Source organism: Thunnus thynnus, chromosome 6 (assembly GCF_963924715.1).
Source record: "Thunnus thynnus chromosome 6, fThuThy2.1, whole genome shotgun sequence".
In the NCBI taxonomy this organism is placed as follows: Eukaryota; Metazoa; Chordata; class Actinopteri; order Scombriformes; family Scombridae; genus Thunnus; species Thunnus thynnus.
Window position 1 is genome coordinate 34,239,206 of NC_089522.1, and position 17,607 is coordinate 34,256,812.

Sequence of the window (17,607 nt, forward strand, 5' to 3'; positions counted from 1 at the left end):
GAAACTGCATGCAAGATTTCAGTTAATATTTTCTTAACCAGTTTACACAGCCTGGGTGACGTGACTCTGTGCAGCATTGCACGGCCACAGCTGAGAGTAGCAAAAACTGGATGGAATATGTTTGAACTCTTCTCAGTCATTATGTTTTTAAACAGAAAATTGGACCACTTAAGCATATATAGTTTATTGTGTCAGATCGATGAATTGCAGTTGGAGAAACACTTGGTTAAAAAACTGCTCTTTGATGATAAAAAAAATCAGGAGTCAGAGGTCCAAGCAGCAAAGTAGTTTTTATACCCTTGGGTCTGCATAGGTCACACCTATTGTTCATCCTTATCTTTGACCAATTATACCATTATATTTTATCTTCGTCACCCATTGTTGGTCAAAACCCTTCAAGACAGGTTTTGAGCTGTCGTGGATATGTACTGGCATATTCAATTCTATCTAGTTATATTCATTTTTTTTATATAGTTATTGGGGATCATTTTACACCATTATTGCCAAGTTGTTTTCTGGCCTTTATTTTTTTTGTTCAAGTTATTCTTGTCATTTTACACCCTTATTTCTTGATTTTCTCCAGAGTGTATTTTTTTAAAAAAGGTGAAGACGTTAATGTAGACCCAAGCAAAGTGACATGTAAAACACACTCAAATTTCTCCAGTGTATGACTATGATTCTTTTACCGTGTTTCTATACTTATATCGTGATTAAATGTGATTCATGAGATTACAGATACATCATCAATAAGATTTTAACACACTAGCTTATAAGATTTATGAAAACAATCTGCATAGCTTAATATTGTCTTCGAGCACACCAATGACACTCAATGAAAATACACCACTAGTTAACTAAGCATAATAGTTAACTACTTGGTAAAAGAAGCAAAGTTGGCCAGAAATCTCTGCTTAGTGTTATTTTGCTTGGCAGTCATTCCTCTTGAAATTCACCAGCCATGTATCCAGATGGATATGATGGGAGGATGCTCCAGTTCAAATACACTAATGATCCAGTTTGCTTTCAGCATTCTTATTGCCTGTGTAGATGTTAGTGTGTAGGATGTCGTAAGACATTTTAGGCATTTCAAGTAGTCACAGGACAACAACATGATCTTGCCAGAATTTATTCTGAGAAATCCATCCAACAAGAGTCTTTCGCGCCTGGATAGCAGGGGCTTTGAGTGGTGAAACAATGATTAGTATAGTTGGTTTAATTAATTATACAGCACATAGTTTAGGAAAATTCAAAATCAAATTGACACAAAAAGTATGATTTCCAGAATAATAGATGTCAAACTAATACCACAAAGATTCATAGTATAGACAGTTGCAACGAAAATCCAACAAGTATTAATCAGGCATGAATATCTATAGTCTGATTAAGGCTCAACACCTCATGAGTAGATTAATCATATTGCTCCTCAGCATGGCATCTTAAAGAACACCAGAGATACGGTGGCACCACAGTTATAAAGTGCTTAACAACAGCAAAATAAAAAGCCGAACCCAATAAAATGACAGTAAGAGCATGATAAAAAGAACATAAAAGTAAGAATAAACTAAAATAAAGAATCTGATAAGATATCAAAATAATAAAAAACAATAGAGTAGATCATTAGACATACACAGCAAGGAATTAACTGAGTAAAAGCGCATTAAGAAAGTGTACTTTTAAAAATGTATGGGTTATGTAAATTAAAATGGACAGATTGATAAACTGGCAGACCTGGGAGTTACTAGTAACATTAATTAACACAACACTTATTGGCAGTGTCAATCAGAGTGTACTTTGACAGAGGTCCCTTGGTAAAGTTGGGAAACATTCCAAAATCCAAAATTATGAACCTCTCATTCGTAAAATGTGAATGGTGTGAATTTCATTCTGTCAGTTCCAACAAGTCCTCCAAATTAAACGACCACAGAGGTAATTTATACCTGCAATCCAGAAAGATCCTTTGGAGCGTCTGTCACTCAAAAGTAACTATAGGTCGTTTATGGTGACTGAATTTATGACTTATAGTGTTGTTTTTGGTTTTTGGGAGGACGAGTTCGTCAGTTCAGTTCATTGAATCCAAAAGTGATATCATGCAGTAGCCATTTTGAACACAATATGCAACTCAATATAGGGGTCAAATGTCCCCTCAGATTTTTTGAGGTCTGTGATTTTTGATTGTAAATCTGATTCTAGCTGTTAGGAGCAGATAGAAAAGTAGCTGAGAACAGAGTGGTCATTAGATATCACTTTTTCTACTCAAAAAAGAAGCTACAATGCTATGACGGCGGCATTTGGAATTGTTAATGCATAAAAGACCGTCTTGGCTATCGATAAAGCCGTGGCCAATGTACAGCAATGGTGACTTTTGACTCACTCTGATGTATTCAAAGACACTTTGCTGCTCATTAAATGTAAAATACTTTATCTATGATGACAAACTAAATTCTGCTCCAAATGAAACAAAAACGAAAGTTGACTCAGAGGTAACAAACCCCCCCCCCCCCCCCCCCCACCAAAAAAAAAAAAAGAAAGAAAGGCGGTTAAAGAATTATATTTTACCACCATTTCCATTATCCCACATTACTTCCATCTTCTTCCTGTCACCTATAGCCATATATGGTGAGGCACAGGAAGCTGTCAAAGTACTAAGACTCAGTGTTCGCTAACACATAACCACAACCAGAATATGAGTCCAAATACATTACTATCACAATAATCAGTTAGCATCTTCCATCATTCTCTCTTTTTCTATTTTTCCATTGTTTTAACAGTTACTTTAAGGAATCCCTGATACTCTGGTACTCAGGAGTGTTTTTATCTTCATGTTTGTCTTGATTCACCCACTCCATCAGCTGATCTTTCTGATTCTGATCGATGAGTCCCTGCCGGCTGTACACTGTCACAAGATTGGTGTAACCTGCCTTGTAGTAGCCCCTGATGCCTTCCTTTGACATCTCATTATGAGGTGGTCTTCTGTTTTCACCTGGAAGCAGAATGATGGGTGCAATGAACAGTAGGAAAATGTTTAAATATTGCATGGTTATAGTTGTGCATCCCAAGTGCACTCTGTTATTAAGTATAGTCTCCAAATACCCTGTTTTATCATTTTATTGCCACTTTACTTCAGTAGGACTTGAGAGACTCTGAGTGGCTTTTATAGCTTGTAAAAGCATACAACATAATGATAGTATGAATATCAATTTCCGAATCAGTAACTTAAAAGACAGCATGTATGAAAGTAGTGAATCTCCTAATTTTATGGCAGATTAAATTTTGTCCTCTTCACTAAAGACTTTGTGTGTTAATTTGTCAGCATACATAAACCACGCCAGCTAGGTCTTACCTAAATCAGCCATAAGTTCCTGTGAGGTCAGAGGGTGAGCCACAATCATAGACTGTTTCAGCATTGTCTCCACATCTCCACTGACAAGACTTTCTGCTAGCAGCTCCCTGTGAGGTAAGAGGAACACAAGAACACCATCTACAGGTCAAGTACGAGATCACTGGATTCATCTGGTTGAACTCTCAGAGGAAAATCTAATATTTACCGGCACTTCATGGCTTGGTGGCTTGAGGCCGTGGTCAGAGCACGTTTATGATCTTTGGCCAACACCTCCATGGCAATAAGATTCCGCCCATTATTGTCATCCTTTATGCTCTCTATCATTTCATAGAGTTTTGGATTACTGTTTTTGAGCTGCTCCTGTAGCTCAGGTTTGTCTTTTGTCCTCTCCCAAGCTTTGCGAATGGAATCCTTGGGGGGAACGTGGTCTGCATTCACTGTTCCACTGTTGTTCTTGGATTGTCGAGCATCTATCAACCTGGAAAACAAAAATACATTACTGTTTCATACATGGCCCTTATATATTATGCCCTTATTGAAACGTAACTTCATGGACATCAAATAACTGAATAGCAGTTACACTTGGACAAATTAAACACCATGTGACCAGTTCAGAACACAAAGGTTTGAAAGTATTCTGGCGTCTCTCTTGTGGGATTATTAAAGTGACTTACCATTTGTATTTTTCAACAGATGCAAGCTTATAGCTTCTGATAACGTCACATTCAACAGGTTTGATTGAGCTGGTACTCTTCAAATATTCCTCTTCGGTAAGAAGTTCAGAATGGCTGGCTCCTCCTGGCTTCGCTCCTCCGGTGATGGCGTATTTTCCAGGGTTTTTGTGGGATTGGTCATAGCCTCTCTGAAGCTTAAGAATCGGTGCGTACGAAGCAAGATGGTCCTGAACCTGATCAAAAAGTGTCTCAATATGGTGATTTGCTCACATGAACACATTTACAGAATTTATCCTTGAAGTCACAGTGGTGTTGCTCTCTGACTAATATCCCATCATGCTTTATCTGCTGCAATGTCCAATCAGTAAACAGGAAAATTTTACGTTTACAACCAACAATTCAAACATGAGACACCGGCATGATGGGACTGTTCTTCTATTTAAAATCAACACCTTTTCATTAGTTAGTTAGATCAAGCTAAGATGCTCAGTCCCAGATCTCAATAAAAACAACGCGGACATGGAAATATGAAGTCAATGTCTACTATATAACCAGACTATAGCTTAGTGGAAAGGCTTAACTTTTGAGGTCATTAGGCCCCAGGAATCTCTACTAAGCAGGACTAGCGAGTATTGATCAGTTACCAGACCTATAATAAGCTGCTTTAGATTGCAGCTGAAAGGAGTAGCTCTGTAGCATCTGTGGATGTTTGAAATTTTTTAAGTAGTAACTTTTTTTTAAGTTTGGTGATTTACAATGAATGTTGATCAAAGCAGCTAAGTTTCTATTTACACTACACCTTCAGTAAAGTATCTCTACAGGAGATCTGACTCTGTCCATGCCCCCTGATACACTCACAGCACTCTTCCCCCTGTGCTCACTTTACATAAAATGTTATCAACCTCTAAGATGGATACTCACTTCATTTTTCACTTTCTCACGAAGCTTCACAGCAGCTCCTTTAAGATCGCTTCGATCACTTCCAGTTGCTTGTACGATTGCATAATAGAGACTATTCTGGTGCTCTGAGTTCACATTGACCACTGTACCATCATCTTGAACAATGTCAAAATGGCCGCTGTAAATCTGCTGTGAACTGCTTTTCCTGAGAAAGAACAAATGAAATATCTGAATGTATACCTTTTAATCCACAAATATCACAATCTTATAGGATACTGTAGTTGTACTACTTAATCTGCATATAATTAAATTGAAATTTCAGTAGGATTTTCTCAGTGAACTTACCCTGGTGGCTGCAGTTCTTTTACTTTTGTCAGCTGTAGTGTGATGTTGCCAGCAGACTTGTCTGTTCCTTTGTAACGTTCCTCTGAGAGTCTGTTTCCATGCTCATCAACGACAGTGAGGCGAATCCCTCTACCGTTGAGTAAGCCACTTTTTGTGAGCACGACAATGTCAAAATCTGTGGCAGGGTGATCTACATTGCTTATGTGTTCCATGTAATCCATTAAATCCATCCGTTCCTTCTCTGTTAGCGACTTCTCAGTTCTGTGACTGGCTGATCTCATGTTGTGCTTGTGTCTCTGGTCATCAAAAAAACTTTGAGTTTTATGTCTGCCCAGAATGTTGCCAACAGCTTTACCAGTAGCTTTGTTCAACTTGCTCTTAAATTTCTTTGTCAAAAAGGAGGTCATATGTCCAGAGCAAGCCTTGATAAATGCTTGGGACACACTGTCTGCAAGGGTGCTCAGAATTTTGTCCTTAAGACGTTGAACATCTGGTAAATTGTGTCGTCCATCTTGATCATATTTCTCTGCATCTTGCTGAAGCTCCTCAATGTCTTTCAGTAAAGTAGGAACAAAAGTTTCATCAATGACCCTTTTTGTAGGAACAGAATTCAGTATTTCAATGAAACGGGTACTGTAATCTGCAATTTTCAAACCTAACTCGACACCCTTAATAATACCAGAATATTTTCCTTTGTTTATGTCTATTGCTCCATTGCACACCTTAGTGAGTCCACTGATAACATCATGCACTTTTGTGCAGTCCATCATGAGGTCAGGAATTACTTCTTTAGCTAATACAGCAATTGTTTTAGTCATTTCTTCCTCATCCAATTTGCCAATCTTAAAGTTATCTTTCTGCATGGCTGCTTTTGGGACCTGTGAGCAGATGAAATCAGTGATAGCTTTATCCAAGTCACGGTTCTGCTTCACTGCTGAAGTAACAACATCCTTAAAAGCTGAATCCAAAATCTTTTTAAAGGCCTCCTTCAGGCCTGCATCAATTGCATGGTTCAAACCAGTGACCACAGCTTGCTTCCCTATTTCCTGTGCAGCGTACTTGGCAGCATATTTGAAGTTCTGCTTTACAACTGTTGAAGTTGTCATCTTTTTCATTGCACTTCCAAAGGTTTGTTTACCAACGGAGGAGATGGTAGACTGAGCAGTTCCTTTGATAGATGAAAACACATGTTTTCCTGACTTGATGATATCCCTGGCAACAGATGAGAAAGACTTAGTACCATTAAGCAGGGATTTTGTTACCTTGTACACTGCAGTGACAGCTTTCTTGATGGCACTGAATCCAGCAGTAAGCAACGACATACCAATGCTGATACTCTTGGATATCGCCCATTGTACCCAGTCAAACGTTCCTTTTACCATGCCCTCTATTCCACTGATCATGTCTGATACTCCCTCATTTATCAGGCTAAGTCCGATCTGACTTGCAGTGCCAAATGAAAAGGCACAAACAAGAATCCCAGCCAACACCTGGATTACTCCGATGAAGAAGCAAATGAGAGCATCAAAACAAAACTTGGGTTTCTTTTTCACCTCAAAAACAATAGCAAGGCCAAGCTCATAGAGTGCCATTAGCTCATTTGTGATGATGAAATCTTTTTCCTCTAACAACATGTAGACGGAACATTCCTCTGTTATTGCATCACTCTTGTCTTTTTCCAGCTCCACAAGTTTCTTCAATGCATTATCGATGTATGTCTTCCACGACTTGAAGATGTTCATTCTGGCCTCCATTTGACTCTGAAAGTTGTTGCTGTGTGGTTTCAGTTTGTCAGTAACAGACATCTGACAAGAGACCATTGTGTTTGATGTTTCTGAGATATAAACACCCACGGACTTTTTAGCCTGTTCCAACAGTTTCCTTGCCTCTGCTTTATAGTCACCCTTGGCCAGGTTGATGGTGATGTATGCCTGGTTATAGAGTGCCACAGCTTTGTACAGTGGGTCAGAGTTTGCTGCCTTCTGCCAACAGGTTTTAGCTCCATAGTCATTTGATTTGTTTCTGCAGTGTTTGTCAGTCCTGAGAATGGCTTGCTTAATGTGATCATAGAAATTGTCACTTTCCCCTTGCAAGAGCTTTCCCTTAGTTTCATTCATTGTCTTGATGAGGTCTGCCTGAAGGTCATGGATGTCATCATGTCTGTTGATATGCTCCTCATGAAGAGTCAGCCAAAATGCCCATGCTTCTTTCGAAGCATTCAGGGCTGGCTGATAATCAAACTTTTGTTTGTTTTGTATTTTCTTGTACTCCTGGTCAAAGTCCATGAGGGATTGACAAAATGTGGAAAAAAGTTTTTCCTTCAAGTCTATTTCTACCAGCTCATCACTTTCCATTTCACTTATACGCTTTACTTCATACTCTTCTCTGAGCTGTCGCATTATCTCAACAGACTGACCTTGGTAAGCTGGAGCAAGATGATCCTGGTTCAGAACCATCTGGACCATGCCGGGGTTTCCTTTCCGAGCAGTGCGACCAAAGATTTGTTTCTCCACTCTTCGATTGCGTGGGAAGTGCGTGAGAAGCACAAAGAGGCCACCACATTCATTTACTTTTTTCTTGACCTTGATGTTTGTTCCTCTCCCTCCAAGGTTTGTTGCAATGATAATCCTCCCTCCACTAAATTTACCTTTCTCAATGTTGTGTCTCTCACTAATTGTGTACATCGTGATCTGGTGTGGCTTAAATCTCTCTTCGTCTTGCATTTTCACATGTAGCTCATCTGCTGTCTTGACATCTTCACATATCACCAGGACAGCTTGTCCTCTACTTGCTGCTTTCCAGGTAGTATCACAAACAGTCTGGATCCATTGGTCATTGCCCCCATTCACCTGCAGGGCTGGCAACTCAACCACTTTTTTATGACGATGAGCTGGAATAGTATAGCTCTTTGTTCCGTAATGCCTTTCCAGAAAGTCTCTCTCTGCATCTCCCCCTAATGTGCCAGAAACACCAAATATGCCATTTCCACGGATGTACCGTTTAAAGTAATGGAAGTTAGACATGTAGTTGGTCACACTGGACAAAGGTGAAATTGCAAGCTGATGTTTCATCTCCAAAAACTGCTGGAGTCCATTACCCCACTTCTTGTTTTTCTCCAACACCCCACTTGCTTTGAAGTCCACTGGAATTATGGCATCATACTGATGCTGGTCAGGATCACTGGCAGCTACGTTGTCAGCAGCTCGTGAAATGTCGATCATGTACTCTCTGCCCTGAGTCATCCCAATGGCCCTCAAGGCATTCTCAACAAACACTGGTAACTGATTTTCAACATATCCCTTCAAGAAGTGAGGGATAATGATGAAGTTGTCGTGTTTATCAAAATCAGAATATTCATCTGAGTACTTAATACAGGACTTCACTGCACTCACAGTTGCTTCAATGAGAGATTTTTCTGACATGATTTCACATGCTAATCCATTTTCAAGGAGTAACATGCTGACTTCTAAGTCAGCATGTCTTTCCTCAGTCCCGTAACGTTTGGCTTTGTTGTTCTCTGCCGAATAGCACTCAAAAGCCACACTGTTCTCCATTACTTCCTGAAATATACTTAGAAGATCATACTGTTGTGAAACTCCTATTTTCTTCATGACTTGTTCAATCGCTCTCCAGCCGTCATCCTGGTAGTCATCACCTGTGTTTTCTGTTTCTGTCTTACTCATAGCTTGCCTCAATGTCTCAATATCCTCTGATGAATAGAACCCCAAATCCACACCTGGCAGCAAAATGTCAAAGGCTGAGAAGCTGTCAGATGGTTCTGATCCCATAACAGCAGATGTTGCTGCCTTATGGAAATGTTGGATCCTTGTTGCCCATTTTATCTCTCCTGTATCTAGCATTTCAATTGGTTGACAAGTAGATGTCATTGCCCAAATGTTGGCGAGAATTTGATCCATATGCCTCAAACTGCTGGCTTCATGAGACAGGAATGTCACTTGAACTCCATTATCCAAGGTCATGTAGTCCACTTCATCCACTATCACTAGTTCAAATCCTCTTGTTCCACGGGTAGTTCTCCTCTCAAACTCTTCTTTTAATGTGTCTGCTGCAAAAGCACCAACAGTGCCATACACAACTTGTTGTTTGTATGCCTCTTCTAACAACTTATCTGGTTCCACAGAGGAAGATTGTTTGGAGAGGGGTGGGGGTACTACAGATGATGTGACACCAAACTTTCCAAAAAACTTCTTCCACTCCTCCTGGTCTCGTCGTGCAAGAACTGGTGAGCTTGTCACAATGTCCACCTTTATTCCACGAATAGCCAGGATTGTAGCGAACATTGCCAAGATCGTGGATTTCCCTTCACCTGTGCCAATCTCAAGGAGACAGCCTTTATTTTCAGTTAGCTGTGACAGTAGGAGCAAAAGTAACGATGCCAGCTGAGTCTGTCTTGGAAAATAGCCTGGACTCTCGGTTCCATCTTGCATCTTGAATGTTGTGCTGTCTTGCACGGCTACAGACATTCCAATCAACACTTCCTTCAGAGTATTGATATCTGGGTTTGCAAAATCAAGAGATTTAATCTTCATCTTGAGATCCTCTATATCCTTCTGAATAAGATCTTTCTTCCAATATTTTGGAAGTTCTGTTTCCATGTGTCTGAGAACATCCTCAATCACTGTCAGAATATTCTCTGGGCACTGGGATTCAGAGAGTTCCCTCAAAATGGTGTCAGTATCTTTGTCCTTGTCTTCTCTTACTTGTTGTTGTAGAAACATTAGTGGCTCTTGCTTCTTCAGAGCAGAGAGGGTGAGGAGGCAGTTTAGCCTGTAGGTCTGTACCATGTGGAGGACTTGGGGAATCTGTTTGTGGTCTATTGATGAAGCTTTGCGAATGAAGAGCATTATTTCTGTTGGTGTCCAGATGTTATTGAACAGTATTTGACCCAGAGTCTCCCTGCTTTTTGGTAAAAGCTCTGAAACTGCATCAAGAATTCTCAAGGAAATCGGCTCAGCCAGAGTTGGATTTGTGACGTAAAGTTCCTCAACCAAACAGAAAAGGAACTCATACTTCTTATCCCAGTGAAGTGAAACCACATTTTCATCTTCAATCTCAGTGGTGCCCTGAAGAGTTAACTTCAGAACTGCCTCAAGAATGGTGAGTTTCTCAGTCAGAAAAAGTTCCTCATATCCCACAGCATGGTCAAACGTAAACTGAGACCACTCTGGAAGCTTGTTTTCTCTGCAATATTGGAGCGTCAGTTCATTATGAAGTGTTTTAATCCTGTCCTCAAGCCCGCAGTCCTGCAAGTCTTCACTCTCTGTGATTTTGTATTTTGAAAGAAGTTCTTTGAATTTCTGCTCTACATCTGCAAGCTACATGGGACATTAACAGAAAAGAAAGAATACAGAAGAGGGGATGCACGTGAATTAAAAATGCACAGTTATATTTGATTTTGTAAGGTTTTCAAATACTATATTTGTAAAAGGATTTTCTTTAGTTGTATAGAGCAAGGGTCAGGAACCTATGATTTGTTTCATTCCTGGATTTTATATGGCTCTCAAATATTCCAATGTTGACTGAAAATACAATAAAAAATATGATGCTGCAATTTAAAAGTATCAATGTAATTGATTAATTCATAGTAATTATAGAAAAATGATACATAGTATTTCAAAATAGTAAGCTTTTGCTCTCACAAGTGCCTCTTTTTTTTATCCACAGCTGTAGGCTAATAGAAGAATAACAAAGGCCAAATATCGGCCAAACTTTATTTTGAGCGGTCCCTTGTAGATGACTTACAAAATATCAGCAGACTATCAGAAACATAAAAGCGACACCTCAGTAATGAATATCAGTTGACTGGTGTCATATATTTATGTGTTGAATATATGTTGACAACAAACATTAGAATTCTGAATTTATGTGTTCAGTAATTATTAAGGTAAACATCTATTGATATGAACTTGGACACTCCAAATGAAGTGAAAGACAACTGAACTCAGTAGACTGTCAACATACTTTAGGTTTAGGATAATGGTAAGGTTAGGTTTAGGGCTGGGGTTAAGGATTCATAAGTTAAGTAACTTTGTAGGTAAACGTCAACAGATTTGAACTTGGACACTCCAAATAAAAGATTATCAACAGACTTGATTTCATCTGGGTTATGCATAGTCTGTTTATAGTTTACAACTCATCTGTAAGGAACTACTTTGGATATGTTATGGATAGTTTGTAGATAGCTCACAAATCACCTGCAAGAGATCATACCAACAAAGCAGCATCAGAAATTAACGGGGGGCAAGGGCAAAAATGCCCCAAGAAATCTCACAATGCCACTAAAAACCTTGATCGAGGGGCAAAAATTGCCCCCAGGATTTCGGAAATTTTTTTTTAGATTCACCAGTTTAGGTCAATATCTTAATTCTACATGATGCCATCATTTTATTTTCTTTCAATTAATTTAATTTCAGTTTCCGTCTCTCACACTACACTGCCTGACAGAGGCGTTGCACTCCTGTTGCACCCGCAGAGAAGTTCGCTGCCAGGGTGGACCGCTAATGTTACCTCCTTAAAAAAACTCCAACTGTTCCACCCAAAGAAAGCAACCTAAATCCCAGGCCGTCACCACCACTGCCACCAGCGAGCAAAATAAAGACGAATAAGACTAATTTTGAGACTAAAAGATGTTGTGTAGCTGAAGATCCATTGGCCCAATTGACAAAGTTTTTTCAGTTACTACAGGCTCTTTTGAAAAATGTTTCAGTTTGTAAGAGAAATTTAGATTGTTTGGGTAAAAAGGTTCCTGACCCCTGATATAGATGCTGATTTTGAAAGTAGCTCATTAATGCCATACCTCATTCCTCTCGATTGCAGCTGCATCGTCCTCTATTTGCTGGTGGAGAACTTGTGTGCGCTCATGATGGTGCACCTGACCTTTGAAGCTCTGTTTCTGACGAAGCTTCTCCCTCGATCGAGACAGTTTCTCTCTGGAGATCTCACTCTCTCTGTCTATCTCCTCTTGAATCCTTTGCTCCCGTTCCAGACGCTCCTGTCGTCTTCTCTCCTCCTCCCGCTGGTCTTCCTCCTGTTTTCCTGTTGAAAAGATTCATACGTTAAGTTTTTTTTATTCTTTCCATCAGAGGATATGCTTTGGTTTGATAATTTTTTTCATAACCAAAGCAAATCGATACTTTTTACATCAGTGTATGTGTTGTGTGCTAATGACCAAATAATATTTTGGGGGCCAATCAATGGAGCTCTAGCGAAAGTTCAGTCAGGAAGAATATCTTTCCATGCATAAGCTATAGTTATATTTCTCATACCATCATGCAATTCACATCTCTCAGGCATGCTCACTCATAATTTCCTTTGCTGTCATTATCTGGGCATCCATTGAGCTATCAGCTGATCACATCTAACCAACAGCACGGTGACATACCTTCATTGTCATCATATTGCGACTGTCTTTTTAAATACATTTTCTCCTTCTCTGCTTTAGTGCTTTCATACTGCCATTATAAAAGGAATTATTAAAAGCTGCTTCAAACGATTTCCAGCCTCTAGCATTTGGAAGGGAATTGCAACAGTAAATCAAAACAAACTCTTTTGTTTGTATTGACTTGTCCTTTTGCTCAACTACCCTCCCTCCCCGTTTCTCCCCCCTTTCTTCCAAGAACAAAGCTTACGATAGGGAAGAGGAGATTATTATCAGTCTGGCAAAGAAAATCAGGGAACAGAAGACAGACAATAACAACAAACTGACTTAGAGCCGGGCGATATGGCAAAAAATATGATAACAATAATTTTTCCATATTGATCAATATTGATAGATAATTTGATAATGCTGCCAGTTTGAAGAGTATCTTCAGAGGGTTCATTAGTTAAACTTTATAATAAATTATTAACATATGATTACACAAACATTTAACTTTGCAAAAGCTTTATCTGCCTAACAAAACAATACAAGTTAGTTTGCCTTGTAACTTATTAAGATAATATAAATAAAACTAAAAGCTGTGACTACTATCACATCAAATTCCTTTGACCATCTCTCAGTTTTAGAGGTAGAAATCTGAGTAAAAAGTGCAAAATTGTAAACCAGCCATTATGCTACATCTTCATTCATATATATACAGTAGGGTAATAAAAACTTCTTCATTTATCTTACTGACAACGTTATTTTCTGTGCTTAATTCATCATTAGATTCACTTTTACAGAGGACATCCACTTTCTTCACCGGTAGCTCAAACAATGCTCCGCGGTAAAAAATAGGTGCATGTACTCTGATGCGCAAGTCAAAACCTGCAGACTGACAGGCTGTTGTCATGTTTATTTCTGCTGTGTGATAGGCTGTTAGATCTATCCATATCGAATTAAAAAGGTCCCAAGTTTATCATCTTAATCAACATTTTATTGCGATCCCATATTGAGATAATTTTCGTCCAGCCCTAGACTGACTGGCTCATATTCAGAGGAAAGATCATTCCAACATTCCCTCAGATTGCACATGGCTATTTTTTGCTATGTTAATGCTGAAAACTTTAATGAATGCAACTTTAAGACCCACAACCACAAATGTACAGTAAATCTAACTTACATGACCTAACAAACACACCCTCCACAGTCAACGGCACCAAGGAAGAATCTCTACCAACCATAGTTTTTTTGTTTTGATCTTCTTTTTGGTTTAAACTGTATCTGAAATAAACTAGTAATTAACATTAATGAAAAATTGTGACAACTCACCATAGTTGAGACACGTATTAACACTCCCCTCTGTATTGCAATGCCACTCAATGCGTGAGCGGTCAAAGCTCTCTCTGATGGTAAATGTGGGGTCGCCTTTGTGAGAATTGTATTCAGTTCCAAAACTATTCCAAGTATGACTGTGGTATCTCAGATAAATGTAGCACCAGATATCACGCCTCTCTTCATACTGTACGGTACAGCCACTGGCTACACAATGAAATTCCTAAGAGACAAAAAAAAGATCATTTTGATTGGCTGTGGAATTGTAGCATCACTGCACACATGAAAATAACAATTACACACACATTAAGTGTTATTCATATGGAACACTGAAAACGCTTACTGTGCATTTTTAAATAAAAAATTCAATATAATAAAATGATTTCCTGGTCTTTCTGATGTTCCTGTAACAATAGACTTAATGTCGCATGTGGACCATTAGAGCCCTTTGGATACCTGGACACATGAAAATGGAATTTCAATATAAATGCGAAATTAAGAGTCTTTTTTTTTAAATCTACATCCTAACAACACATTCTCATTCACAATTTTTTTATACTTCATTTATTTTTGTGATAGCATTGCCTGCTTTGTAGATAAACTTATCAAACTTAACACATGTTAGTTATGTGTCTGTGTAGATATCTTTCAAGTTGTTAGTGCTAATGTTTTAGTTGTTAGCTGTAAGGTAAGCTGGTTCATGGCTACAAGAGTCTGGGTTAGTTGTAACAACATGTGAAAAAATGTTGCAACCTACCCCAAGCAAAACATTTCATTGTATTTATATGTTTACTTTGAATTTCAGTATGCCTAGGTCCTGTAAGAGAGACTGACAGGGGGGTGCCTCTCAACATTTTGAAGAGAGCATCAAATGATGTAAAAGAGCGGGGAAAGAAGATTGGGTTTGGTTTATGACCTGTAGTCTGTGGGCCCACAAAGCCTGCACTCCAGGGATGCCGTACATTTGTCACCACTGTGACAACTGTGACGGTGACTAACATACTTTGGCACACACAGACACACTAATGTTCAATTGATGAAGCCGGTGCACATTTGCATATTTTTTTTCAGTTTTATTATTATGTTCAAATGCTAGTGTGACACACACACATGCAGACATCCCAATTATGTTAAAAAGTAATTTAAGTGTTGAATAAAAAGTCTTCAATATCTTAAGTATTTGTCATAATCTTTATTTCATAATGTTATACATTTCACCCCAAGGTATGTTACAACTAACCCAGACTATGGGGTCAGTTGTAACATTCCACTCCTTGTGTTTGAGACTAAACCATGCATTTTCTGTTTGTATTGCAGAGATAACAGGTACACCATTTAATAGCAGACACATGCCACTAGTTTGCATCACATTTTGAATGCACTGGTTTAAAAGAGCTCCAAGCTACAGACAAAAATGTCAAAGATGTTACAACCATCCCCGGTCTCCCCTACATCAGAAAACAGACAACACTATCATGTGCAGAGTTGCACCAATCAGTTGAGCTCGCTGGTAGATTGATAGTTATATTATTGTAAGTACAATAAAAGCTTTTCAAGTAAAAAGCCAATAAGAGTAATTTATTAATTACTCTTTCAATATTGCTTGCATAAATGGAAATCAGGTGACATTGTTTATATTGCATTTTAATTTTCAAATTTGAAATAACATTTGTATGTGAAAATGAAAATGCAAACTGGATTATTGCATTTTCATTTAATTTTTTTCCTCAAATAACACATATATATGTGGAAAATCATAATGCTAATGTGCAATTACATTTTCATTATCAAGTTTACATGATCATTTCAATAAAGTCCCCTCTGAGCTTCCACATAAACCTAAGTCTGGGTAAATATTTATTTTCCAGAATTTCAAATAGTTGGAAATGTCGATTTAACCATGTAAGGGTCTCAATACCGGCATATCTGCCGGTCTTTAGCATCCAGAGTGAGATGTAATGGGAATTATATTGAAGTCTATCGGATAACCTCACACATCCAAATATGACGCTAAAGGGCCTCCATGGCGTCGAGATGTGACGGCAGGGGCTCTTGACCAAGCAGCTGTATTCAATGATTTGGGAATGAGAATGTGTTGGTCCTAAATGATGAAATAGAAGGTAAAAATGTAAGTCAGCCAAGAAAGAACAGAACTAACACGTTTTATCTGTTACTAGATTCAATTGTTTGCTGGTTATCTGGCTTATATAAATATGCAACACAAAAAGTCACATCAACAGTTTGTGCATACATGACCAAAGTTATTTGTATAATGAACACTTCAAATTGATGACATACTAAATCCTGCAAAAGTATGAACAAAGTTCATATTATGAACAAACAAACAAACTCTCACCCCTGAGCTTGACTTGGAGTAGTACCAGACGTAAGGAGTCTCATTCCTCACTGAAACTTTAGCACCCATGGTTCAGGATCTGTCAAAGAAACATGGCATTAAAACATCAGTGAGTAGATTTGAATCTGTCTATACTGTATTTAAGTTATGCTCCTAAAAATAATATTTTTAATTATATTTTATTGTGACTGTGAACAACAGCCTATAGACTCGCAGGGGCAGTTTCCCAGCCTACACATGACTACATGGTCCTTTAAATTTGGACAAATCATAATTACATTTTTAGAACATGGTTTAAAACAACTCCATGATGTGACTACTTGATTTCAAAATTCTTTTAGAAGGATTGGTTGAGGTTATATATTAAAACTAGTGAGGGAGGTTTAAATTCAAATTTGTGGAGTCTACAGTATTCAGTAATACTTGATTATATCGGTCAATGTCTGAAAGCATCTAAGGGCCCGGGTAGAGGAGCAGCCGTAGACAGGAACAACCCAATGAATGACTTTGATTAATTATTGTGTGATCACTTATCTTCACAGAAACCAAGTACCGGTATGCACCAACTGTACCTTGAACTGCATAAAAGGCTACTTGAGGTGTAATTTTCTTTTTCTCAAGCCTTCTAGTAGTGCCGTCATGATATGGTTATGTAAATTTCTGTCTTCTGCATAATTATGGTAACATATTTTGTTGATTTCCACAACTCATAATAACATTCATGTTAAGAAAATGTATAATATTTTTATTCACATCAATAATTGTGAAAAGGTGAAAAGATAAACTGCATGCTGTCAGTTTAATGAACACAGATATGTAATCTGTTGAATAAAATATTATTTATCTGCTATAAATACTGATGTCAATAGTGATATTGATTTCTCTAAACTTACTGATAATCAGAATATTTACTGCCCTCCAGTGGTCACACTGAGTCACTACAACACTACTTTTAACTGATATGTGTCCATCAGGATTCAAACTTATTAGGGTCAATATGTACAATGTGTATGCATGGAGGAGGAATTACATTCATTGACATACATTGAATTTGAAAGGATTCATTAATATTCAGTAAATTTAACACCAATACATTTTTTTTAAGTGTCAGTTATCCATCAGGTACTGAAGAGAAACTTAAACTATTAAACAAACCAAACTTACAGTTAACAGTCCAAACTGCTGAAGGCAAAGACTCTCCATTCAACGTCTGTCAGAAAAGCTCACAGGTGAGCTGTTTCCTGGAATGAGTCAGAGCTTGTTGTGGAAAAATCTTCAG

The 17,607-nt window shown here is 38.3% G+C and overlaps 1 protein-coding gene across 1 annotated transcript; it reads right to left on the minus strand.

The window, feature by feature from the left end:
* Positions 1-1,110: 1,110 nt before the first annotated feature.
* LOC137185289 (uncharacterized) lies at positions 1,111-16,397 on the minus strand. Its single transcript, XM_067593635.1, has 9 exons — positions 16,329-16,397; positions 13,970-14,195; positions 12,077-12,315; positions 5,260-10,595; positions 4,936-5,119; positions 4,015-4,247; positions 3,546-3,818; positions 3,341-3,447; positions 1,111-2,980 (listed from the first exon to the last, which is right to left on the minus strand). The coding sequence occupies exons 1-9, from the start codon at positions 16,395-16,397 to the stop codon at positions 2,769-2,771; spliced, it is 6,879 nt and encodes a 2,292-aa protein (XP_067449736.1). The 3' UTR covers positions 1,111-2,768.
* Between the last annotated feature and the right edge of the window lie 1,210 nt (positions 16,398-17,607).

What these genes read in the sequence shown, in the direction of transcription:
- LOC137185289 (XM_067593635.1), bottom strand. Translation starts at nt 16,397, where the DNA reads ATGGGTGCTAAAGTTTCAGTGAGGAATGAGACTCCTTACGTCTGGTAC. An exon ending in GTGAGAAAGTGAAAAATGAA is followed by an intron (nt 4,248 to 4,935) that starts GTGAGTATCCAT and finishes CTTTTTGATCAG; the next exon opens with GTTCAGGACCATCTTGCTTC. An exon ending in GGAACTTATGGCTGATTTAG is followed by an intron (nt 2,981 to 3,340) that starts GTAAGACCTAGC and finishes TTCTGCTTCCAG; the next exon opens with GTGAAAACAGAAGACCACCT.